The 11270-nt window shown below is 40.7% G+C and overlaps 1 protein-coding gene across 1 annotated transcript; it reads right to left on the reverse strand.

The window, feature by feature from the left end:
- Window positions 1–523: 523 nt before the first annotated feature.
- On the reverse strand, window positions 524–10831 carry slc43a2b (solute carrier family 43 member 2b). The gene is made up of 14 exons (XM_085420648.1): window positions 10711–10831; window positions 9538–9850; window positions 6984–7278; window positions 6803–6858; window positions 6619–6695; window positions 4517–4609; window positions 4040–4173; window positions 3639–3835; window positions 3399–3542; window positions 2563–2695; window positions 2274–2406; window positions 1716–1789; window positions 1434–1557; window positions 524–1357 (listed from the first exon to the last, which is right to left on the reverse strand). Exons 2-14 carry the CDS (start codon window positions 9695–9697, stop codon window positions 1196–1198), a joined length of 1782 nt encoding a protein of 593 aa, XP_085276774.1. The 5' UTR covers window positions 9698–9850; window positions 10711–10831; the 3' UTR covers window positions 524–1195.
- Window positions 10832–11270: the final 439 nt, after the last annotated feature.

An 11270-nucleotide genomic window follows, 5' to 3' on the forward strand; every position in this document is an offset into this window, starting at 1 on the left:
TAGTTGTCAGCAGAGAGCAACTTAAATATGCCAAGAAATTTGAGTGTAAAATAAAATAAATAGAAATAAGAAGGCAGAAAATTCTAAGGCTAAGCAGAACTATTGCTGAAGAGATGAAGGGGAACTGTCAAACTGAGCTTTTTTTGTGTGAAAGAAGGGTAAAAGTGCTGTATTTCTCTCAAGAGTAGGCGGACAGACTGGACCAAATACTGACTTTAAGGTAAGGCATCTGAACTGTAAGTAATTTACTCGTTTTTTTATTTTATTTGTATTGACATCGATGTGTAAATGGTAATGTCAAAAGCTGTTTTCACTGATATGTGTGATGAACCTTCAGTTAGATTCGACATCGAAATGCACCCTAAATTTAAATTATAAATAGAAAAACTAAAGTCAAAGAGTAAAATAAATAGTCTACAAACACACCACAGAGTGGCTCATTGAATGGATTGGAACCTTCAAAATACTGACATTCATCAATACTACACGATGCGCTAAGCTACAGTTGTACTGTAATCAGATGTTAGCTTTAAGAAAAAAAAAAAATCCACCTCTGTAATTACTGTCCTGACTGTCTTTACTACTCGCTTGAGAAACATCAGCAAAAAGGCTCTTCTCCCCTTTCTGTTTCTCCTTAACAACACTGAATCAAAATCTACTGTACAGCAAAAACCCAGCAGGTGAACAGAAAGGTGGTACTTTGCTGATTTTAAGTCAAAGTATGACAAAAACAAAAGAAAAGAAAAACAGATTCTGGTTTTCTGAATGACGTGGGATTCACAGAGGAAGAATCATCCTTTTTATGGTCGTGGGAGAAATACTGAAAGCAGCCTTAGGAGTGAGCTGCACTAGCGTGCGGCTCATTGGGGAGGGGATACAAAAAGACGTCAGGAGGATTTGGGGGAATACAGAGGCTGTTGCCTCTTTCCTTTCACAGTCTTTTCTCTCTCTTGTTCTTCTTTTCGCCCTCTGTGTTTATACCCTTAGGTTTATTTATCTTTGTAGCATTTGGAAAATGGGCATATAGGTCCGTTGGTTTGTGTAATGTATAGAGAAGTACAAAAACATTATGTTTCATTGTGATATTTAACATTTCAGTTTTCCTTTTACAACCAGCTCCTTGTGTTCACGTGATTGCCCATGTTTCTCAAAATCTTCTTCATCCCTTCTTTTGTTTTCCTATGTTTGCTTTTCTCTAGACAAAGGCCTCTGGGATTTCAGAGCTGTTGATTTTGATGTAGATCTTAGCATTGTCATCCTTCAGCTGCTGCTCTTTGTAGAGAGTTCGTCGGTACCAGATTAGGTAGAGAGGCAGCAAGAAGCCCAGCATGCTTAGTACAAGGAGTCCAACATTGACCTAGAGGACAGTACAAGAATTAGCCACGCCCGAGGGCCTAATCTCTGATTGTGTTCATGTGTATGCATATCCATACCCAGAGTGGATCTCCACCCAGTGGTCCCATCATAGCCAAAAACAGTGGCTGCTGCAGCAGAGCAAACACAGCACTGACCAGAGACTGCATCCCTGTTAGACTTCCAAACAGTGACGAGGGATACCTGAGGACACACGAGACACGGCAGGTATCTTTAGCGTCTTAGTGTGAAGCTGCATCCACATATAGAAGAGTAAGATAATGTGTGTGTGTGTGTGTGTGTGTGTGTGTGTGTGTGTGTGTGTGTGTGTGTGTGTGTGTGTATGCATGTGTGAGACTTACACAGCAGCATAAAGGCCACCAACAGCAGAGTGGATGAATCCTCTCACAACCGTGTGTAAGATAAATGACACAATCTAGGGAAAGATAAAAGTATAAGAAATTATTATTCATTATCATTTCAGAAGATCAATCATCAAGTCTATTAGATTAAAAGATTAGCTACTCTTATCTATTTACTCTTACTTAGCTAACAGCTAAAACTGGTTAATCTTAGCTGTTAGCTAGTCTTAGTTATTAACACTTAGCTAACAACTAAGTATGGCTGATCTTGGCTAGCTGGTCTCAGCTATTAAAAATCAAATTAGCAGCTATGAAATAGCTGCTAATTTGATTTTATCATTCAGGATAACTTTTCCATCTATTTCTAGAATTTCTGCTAAGCTAAGCAAAACAGTAAAAGTGTTTTGTTTTCACTTTGTCTTGCAAGAAAGTAAACATAAACACCTAAAAGTCTAACTGTACTGTGCAGTGTAGTATAAACTGCAGTCAACGGAGATTGCAATTTACATCTAGTGTTAAGTGTGAAAAATGTTGGTAAACTCAAGCTGGACTACTCACCTGCAGGGGGAGATTAGGCACTAAGCACGTAATCCCAAATCCAACCAAAAGCAAGTTTGTGAGCAAGAATGCTCGCAGTGCATTGGTCACCTTCTGAATCTTTCTGTCTCTGCGCTTGGTCTTTGTTTCTCCTCTTCAGGTTTGAAACAGAAAGAAGGAGAGGTCATTTTTCAGTCACAATAACCTTTTATTTTTGGCTCTATTAATCACATTCTGTGTCTAGAAATGTTGAGAATTTAACAAAGTGGGTTTGTCCTGCATTGCAAAGGATTGCTAGTATTTGACATACTTGTTTAAGGGTTCCTTGTCTTCTTGTCCGTCATCACAGTCCTTCAGCTTCCAGTCCATAATCTGACCAATCACAGGGGTGGTCATCAGGCAAAGTAGCTGCAGCACCCCGAAGATGGAAGAGTACAAACTCACTGAAAAAGAGATCAGGGTGAGCATACAATATAAAAGGATAAGGAGAAAGTTTAAAATACAGTGACAGTGTTTGAAAGAATATACCTATACTGACTTGGTTAATAGGACAGTATAGTTAATATTTAGCACCTAGTATTAGTGCTATATTGAGTGGAACAATGGTTGATGCAGGAGGGGGTAAGGTTGTGTGGGTTATTTCTATGGGCTAAGGGAGTAATGATACACGGAAACTGCATCACGTGAAACTGCTCATATGGTGTGCACCCTTTGCTGCTAACGGGCAAAGTTAGTTAATAAGTACAGTAAATAGTCATTCCGTGCAGATTAAAGCAGAATGAAAGATCAAAACAACAGCCAAGGTCAACTGATGAAATAAAATAACTAGCTATTAAAAAAGGTGCTATTCAATGCTGTGAATGGTACTATTCACAGCATTGAATAGTACTAATCACTGCTGTGATGCGTTTCTAAATTGTAAGTGTTTTCACCTTGAAATGTAACAGTCGAATGATTTAGTAATCTACTGATACAGAAGACTTCTTATCTTACCAACTTCCATTCTTTCCACTGAAAATCCAATTAAAACAAGTAAGCCAAACTGCTTTCAAGTTATGATTCATATTTGTTGAGAAAGAAACAGCAAAAGCATTCATGTTTAAGTATGCGTGCAAACTTCAAGCAAAGAGAAGTCGAGAAAGTGACCTGTATTGAGGTCTCCATCGGTGAGTGACTCCAGGACGCTGTTCATGGCTCCCATGTAGAACAAAAGACGAAGCTGAGTCATAGACATGGTCACTAGACTGAGCAGGAAAACTGGAGTGATGATAGTTTTAAAGAATGACTGGGCTGCAGAGGAGAAACGAAAAACGAAGAAGGGTAAATTCAGTGGATTTAAGTAAAAAGTGCATACATGGGTTCAGGTTTATAATACTGCAGTCTTACATTCTTCTTGTGGCTTGCACTCCATTTCCAGGTCCATGGTAGAGAGACAAAGATTGTTTCCATCTTTGGTAGTCAGCTCCTTTTGCTTTGTGTTGGTGCCCACGCTCAGACGACGGCCCACTGTGGTCACTTGCTTGTAGAACTGCTGACCTGTGATTTTATGGTCGAAGCCAAGCCAGCTGAACTTGATCTTCACACTGAGGAAGCAAAGGATGAGAGAGGGATTAGAAGACTGGATAACAAGAATGGGAGTAGAGGGGATTATGTTAAGGGTAACAGAGAAAAGTGGAAAGAGATGGGACCATGGGGGAATTGAACAATTAAAAAAAACTAACTGTTGGTGTGAATTGGCGCTATATAAATAAAATTGAATTTAATCAATTTGCATGTGTGTTACTAACGTGTAGTCCATATCTTCTGGGCCTGGGAATGGTTCCAGTGGCCAGTTGAAGAAGCAGTTCATGAAGACCAGTCCTGCACAGGCGGCCCACACCACCAGAATCGTGATGAATGGTACGCCAAAGTCATAGATCACCTGTGTCCAAAACAAGGGCCCATAAATACAAAGTACAGTGCAAAAAAAGACATAGAGAAGACAGTTATAGTCACAGTTCTTGGACTAAACCGGTCTGGGAATTCTAAGTTCTCACATGATTCTTATGGTGCACTTTGTTAATTGGGTTAGACAAAATCAAAGTTATCCTGTACTAATTGGCAGGAAAACCCACTCCTTGCATTTAACCCATCCTGAGAATTAGAACCAGTTCTCCTAATACTTCTGATAATCCATCTGTGGACCAGTTCTAGATTTTGGCAAGTGCCTTGATTGCCAAGATTAAGGTGCCAGGAGAAAATACGTAGCCTTCAGTGTTTGTTACCTTGACACCGGGAAAAGTGACAGCAGAGGATGCGTAGGAGCCGATCATCAGGGCGATGAAGGTTGAACGAAGGTCCCCAAACATGTTTGGTAGCTAGAAGAGAAACGAATGAAGAAACAGGGAAAGAGGCCGTGAGCTTTACAGTGTTTTTGTTCTCTAGATTTTTGCATTAGATTGCACAGCAACTGAGATTAGATATATTCAGTTATCTAAAGGAAAAAATGGGGAGGTCAACTGTTGTGCAGCTGCACTTAGTTTAGTTTGGGAGGGGGTGGAGGTAGAGGGTGTGGGTGCAGATTGGGGCACTGTGAGGCTGGTACCTACTGACAATGGAGTCACAGTTTACAGTAAGACCCAATTAGTAAGCAGACTTGGCACCATGGCGCGAACATCAGAGAAAACAAAAATGCAACAGAGTGACATGAAACCAGCCCACCTCGGTGTATGTAAATATAAAACAGCATCACATAACACACACAGCTGTCCAACATACGACACTACTGATGAGTTCTTTCCAGCTGAAACAATCGGACGGGTCGGCTGAGGCGAGGTGACATTTGAGGACATAAAGATGTCTTTAATATACTTTTCTTTAAGAAAAAAAAATGGATTTGGAAGCCAAAACAGGAGACAGCGGGTGACAACAAAACATCCGAATACAAAGGCATTCACAAGCTGTTCTGTTTTCAGGAGACTGAACAACAACAAGCTCATTCAATTACATAAGAGTGGGGAAAGCTAAGGAAGAGGTATGTGAGTGCTAAATTGAGAAGGCGTGTGCACCCAGGTTACCAGGATTTCCCAACACTTTAATCAGGAATAACTTGAAAACTCATCTCATTGAGTTTAAATGACTAAAGGTGCTGTGCACAAGCAACTGCTGGATGAAACCTAGAACGCGGAAGGTGAGCTGACATTAGCACTGAGCCAGTAGTGGCCACTGAGGGCAGCTGACTGTTACCCAACATCCCTCAGCTGAGAATGAATGCTTTAAGGTCTGCGGAGAAGTCACGGACAAGCAGTCAAGCAACAGGGTTGTGTCTAATGATTAACCCGACACTGAGGCTTTCTTGTAAATTGAGCTGCTGAGGAGATGAAGTGAAACTTGGTGCGAGGGAAACATCTTTTTATGCACCACCTCTGGAGACTGACAGTAAAGGGAGCAAACAATTCTTTAAATCAAGGTTTTACTATAACACTGATATGAATGGCCATGGCAGCAAGTAATGAGAGACACGACAAATACAACAGGAGAAATAAAGGATGTAACAGCAAGAGTCAGTGCTGGTATAGAATCGGGATGTTTCACTGGGAGATTTAGTGGAGCAGAGGCCCTCTCCAGTGAACAGCATCACCATGGTAGAGAACTGGACTCCCATGTGAGTCACTGCAGGCTGAACTGATGTCAAGGCCAGAGAAGAAGCGGGGTGGATAATTGCAGGACAAGAATGCAAATAAATGATGATCTTTAGACTGTTTATCTCGGCTTTTGTATCCTTGCCTGTAGGGCTGATTACATTTAAACTGTTTCAGGTATAAAGGCTTTTTCTTTGCTCCAAAGAATCTGTGAAATTTGATGAACTGAATCGAAGGATATGACTTCAGGAATTAGGCTCTTAACTGAAATTTTAGACTTCCAAGAGTGATGCTGCTTGGTTTTTTTTTTTAAGTGGGAATTTCTGTGTTTAGGGACTGTGCAGCAAGTCCATTAAGTCTTTGCGAGAACAGAGAAAAACGAGGGATAAGTAGGAGAAATTCTTGATTCCTCCTTCATGTCCTTTGTGAAGCACAATAATATCCCTCTAATCAACTCCCTTACCTGCTATCTGACACTTGGCAGGGTAATCCCTAGGAACGTGTAGTTCAACATTAGAAAAAAGGCAAAGTTAAAAAAAAGAAGATTAAACAGGAGACAGGGTGGAACGTCAGACAAGAAGGGAGGGAGAAGGCGAGCAGGCAGGGAGCCAACAGGCTATTATAACAGAGCGAGTGAGACAAAGAGCTGTGTAGATAGAAACATACATCTCGACAAACATATTGCAGCAGGTGCAAGGACTCTATGGAACAAGGATTATAAAGCACACATCAGTGTGCACACTTACTGTGAGAGAGGTGAAGGTCATGCACATGCCCCCGAAGCCATTGAAAGTAAGAGCAATGAAGATAAGGACGGAGAGTTCTGCAAAAAAACCCAAACAACTATATATAAATATATATAAAAGTCAAAATCCATACAGTGCTCCAAATGTTACAGTGCAAAAAAGACATTTGTTCATATGAACTCACCATTTGGTTTGTAGGCTCCATAAGCAATGAGTAGACAGGACAATCCAAAGCAGGTGCTGAAAATATATGATTGTGTCACACTTCTGATAACAAGCTAACTAAAGCTCTATTTATGACTACACGTGTATTTTTCTCCATACATCACAGTAAGTCTGGATAATTTCTTCCCTTCTTTGCTTACCTTCCCAGCAGTCTCAGTTTGCGAGGCCCATATTTATCCATGACAATCCCCAATGGCAGCGTGATGGCTGAGAGGAGGAAGGAGCCCACTGTGAAAGCCAAGTTCAGCATCTCATCCTGTTCTTTACAGATCAGCCAGCCGTTCATCCTCAGGGGCCCATCCATAGGGACCAGGGGCCTCATCTCGACACCGTCTCCCAAACCCACCACACCAGCCTCACTTTCATAGTCATAAGTGTACTCATCAGACGCCTGTGCTGAATGAGACTGGGACAGATTGTAGTTGGAGCTGTTACCTAAGGACCGAGATAAAGGTTGGTAGAATATAAGAAGTTTTATAGGAATTATGCAAGTGGAAGATATTCAGTAAGTTTGGATGTTTCAGGCTGACTTAATGTGCCCTTTTCACTTAGAAGTTTTTTTTTTATAATGCTGCGAAAAAACAAACACCACCCAACTAAGATGCAGTGTTGTGGATAATCAGGAATTTTTTAGGTTCTCTTCTGTGGCTGAAGAATATAGCTCTGAATAGTTTACTTATATCTCTAATACATCAATACATACCAATCAAATGTGCACAGCCAGTTAGATTAATTGTGAACCTCAGCATAAAATAAAAAAAGTGCCCCTAAAGATTATGATATGGAATGCAATTTGGCTTTTATTGCTACTTTGGAATGATATGAACAAAACGTGATAAGCTAGCACTTACAATAAACTTCACATCATTATCAGGACCTGCAAGGAGATAATGTGAACAAGTACAAAAGTCCAGAAGACGTCCAGGTGATGAAGTGAGGGGAGCTGCAGCTTTGGACCTTCTTAGCATTAGCTTTCCAGATCACGCTCTTCCAGTGCTATCAGCCACCGGTTATCTCTGGGAGGAAAAACGTGTGTGTGTGGCATCCCAACGTGAAACACTGTGACGCACTTCATGACCAAGTGCCAAAGTCTTCCCCAAGAAGACAGATCAGCATCTCATACCCTTTGAATCACTGGGACACAATGCTGACGGGAGCAGCTGAATGGCAAACTATATTGCTGAACGTGCAGTTAATACCCAACACTGTGTCCCTGTAGCATGTATAGCAAAATGTTTGACTGGGCATCCTGGTGCAAAATGACTTACAAAGGCTAGAAAAGGCATTAAGATGTTGGCACCGAGCTAATGCTGAACCCTGCACTAACACTGCACACAAAACGAGAAAAGGCAGCTTCTAAATGCATCGATATCTTTTGCTTTATTTCATTTGAAGTGATCTGGTATTTCATAATTAAAATTCATAAAATGTTTATTACGAAACACAAAGCACAAAGTGCAGTCTATATATTTTAAATGCCAAATATGTGCTTCTTGTGCCGGTCTATGCTGGACCATTATCTTTCCATTTCGCCATTCTATTTTTTACTGTTTCCTGGTTTGATTTCTACTGCTCATCACTTTAGCTATCTCACCCTCTCTGCCCTTTGTCACTGAACTTTAAACTCACTTATTACCAGCTATAAATGCTTCCTGCTGATTACTTTGTTCCTCAATCACGTCACATGTTTGAAAAAAAGCTGAGCTGGTGCTTGCTGCTGTTCTCCTTTTTTTTTTTCTTCTCTTATGTCATCAGAACAAGATAAGATGACTGTGGCAGTTCTCCAGGAAGTTATTGCTCAACTTTTACTTGACTGGTGAGTGTGCACAGCTTCACAGCTAAAACATTTGCACTAGCCTATAAAATGTTGTTCCTTTGCAGGTAAATGTGTATGGGACAGCTGTCAGCCTTTATAAGTTTTTATTGCTGAATGTTAATATTAGCCACTGGTGCAGAGGTGAGTAAAACATCCTGCTGCATGTTATAAATGCTCCAGGACTTAGTGTGGATACTAACATGTTTACCTCTTTCAGGCCATGGGACGCCACACAGTATCACCTCGGGTCCTCCTTTACGTTCCCCTTGTTTATTCTCTTTTAAAAGACCACACCAGGGTCACTTAGGCTGAGTGCATCAATCCAACCTTTGTTCTTAACGATACAAAGTACCTGGTGTAACTTTTGTCATAGTGTGGGACTCTTGACATAAAGAGAGCAAGCTTTAAACAATACAGACTCAGGTAAAAGGATCAGCCGATCAGTCCATCATTGGTCTATGAGTTGACTCTCAACAAGTCTACTGCACCATAAAACCTTTTATACTTTCACTTTAGACCAACTGACCTACCTGTTACACTGCTCTTTATTTCATTTGCCTGCTCAGATTTAATTTCCTGAGTCCTTAAAACAGGTTATGACACTTGTACAGAAAAAACCCTCATTCTCCCTAAAGAATGGAAGAGGCCAGAACACAGTAGTCTCGTATTACAACTGTTGAATAAAACCCGCTCCTAACTTAAGATCACCATTGCTGTCAATCACTTAATCCTTATTTTATTGGGATATTTCAGCGTACAAAAAGGAAAAAGTGCTTTCCAAAAGCTAAGTCAAAAAACCAATTGTCTTTTCTTTCTTTCTTTACAAGGCATCGCCATAACTATTTTGGTAATTATAAAACACAAGAGTTTCGACTTACCCTCCTCGCTGCAAAGGTACGAGTAGAAGCCCTCTGACTTGAGCATGATGAGGAGCGATCCCCATCCCAGCAGCACAGCAGAGAAGAGCAAATTCTCAATGATAGCAGTCACTGCCATCCACCAGCGCCTGGCAAATGCTGTGGCCAGGGTTGGAGCCATGGTTGATTGGGAAAAAAAGTTAAAGACAGAAGCAAAAAGCAAGAGGAGAGAGATTTAGGGGACAAAGAAAGAAAGGGAGAAAGAAGATGTAGCTGGAAGTGCAGAAAGAACCTCCCTGACTGACGCTCGGATGAAAGATCACAGCTCACTTATCTGTGAAGAGAAAAGAGCAAGAGGAGGGGGGGGGGGGGTCTTACAGTTAGCCTATCACTGTGACAGACAGATAGAAAGGCTCACTTCTTTTTATAAGATTACAAGATCAATCACTTAACTTTGAACCCAGCAGAGGAAGGCTGGCTGCACTGCATGGAAATCTGTGCTGTTTGTTTGTGGCACTTTTCTGATTAATTTAAAGTGTCTGTGTTAGTTAGATACAGAGAAGACGCTAAGCTCTACATCAACTAACATTAAGTGGTGAATGATTAACTTTTGTCATTGTAGGAAGATTATGACATCATGAGACAAAGACCTTGCATTACATTACAGGCACTTATAATACATGCAACCATAGTGGACTTTCTGCTGATTTCTGGAAAAACCAAACTGGTCTAAACTGGACATGCACAGAAAATGGGATTCTCTCACTGCCCATGGCCCCTCATGCCCATCCAACCGCAGCTTTTCTCTGCAATTAGTGTGGCACATCCACAGCCAGACAAACAATAAACAAATCAACGGGAACAGCCAACCTCTCTCTCTGTCTCTCTCTCTCTCACACACACACACACGCACGCACGCACGCACGCACGCACACACACTGTCTGTTCAGCTAGTAGAATAAAAGTAGTTGCAGAGCTGCAGAGTTAGTTGTACGCCTCAACAAAATGACCAAATCAAACGAGAATACACTCCTGGAAATCATTTAATTGTAGGAGCTGTTGTTGAATGCTTCATTTAATTAAAAAAAATGAAATCACTTTCCCACTCCTGTTTCAGTCATTCACTCTCTATAGCACACTTCAAAGCAAATTACAGATCTGCTTTGACATGTTCAGTGAGTCTTAATTTCTTACCACTGCGGCTCAGAGCTGCTCCTTCCAGCTTCAAAGTGATGCCTTCTGGTAGGCTTTGAGTAACCTGGTTTCTGTGAAAATCCACTTTTATATACCAGCGTCGCCCGCACATAGCGCCCCCTATGGACATTACCATGCAGTATGTCTGGACTCCAACCAGCCTTTATTTTGTTGACACTTTTATCACCAGATAGTTATATAATTTAATAATTGTGGGTCTAAAGCCATTATTTTTACTTTAATTAAATGTGGTGAACTATGAAGAAAAAAGAAAATAACCTGTGTCTAATTAAACAGATTTTACAGGTAATGACAGGAAATATGACGGTTGTGTGTATCAGTTGATAAAGAATAAGAGCAGACTTCCCCTATTTCAGTATTTACGCCACCTGTTTACTTATGTTAATCTGAGAAATTAGAGAAAATAAAACATCAAAAAAGAATACTCCATTGAAGTCTTTGTTAAAATTCAGCAACAGTAAAAGTTAAAGTCTTAAATCTTTAAAGTTGATTTAACTAAAGCTTCAGCATAACTGACCAAAACCCTCTTGAGCAACTCT

The sequence above is a fragment of the Rhamphochromis longiceps genome, linkage group LG10 (genome assembly GCF_057381845.1).
Source record: "Rhamphochromis longiceps isolate RC_006_pf linkage group LG10, R_longiceps_female_GT1.1, whole genome shotgun sequence".
Classification (NCBI taxonomy): Eukaryota; Metazoa; Chordata; class Actinopteri; order Cichliformes; family Cichlidae; genus Rhamphochromis; species Rhamphochromis longiceps.

Excerpts from the sequence above, each read along its gene's own strand:
- slc43a2b (XM_085420648.1), bottom strand. The coding sequence starts at position 9,697 with ATGGCTCCAACCCTGGCCACAGCATTTGCCAGGCGCTGGTGGATGGCA. Across the intron at positions 7,279-9,537 it reads GTACCTTTGCAGCGAGGAGG|GTAACAGCTCCAACTACAAT; the intron begins GTAAGTCGAAAC and ends CTCGGTCCTTAG. Across the intron at positions 3,836-4,039 it reads CCAGAAGATATGGACTACAC|TGTGAAGATCAAGTTCAGCT; the intron begins GTTAGTAACACA and ends TTGCTTCCTCAG.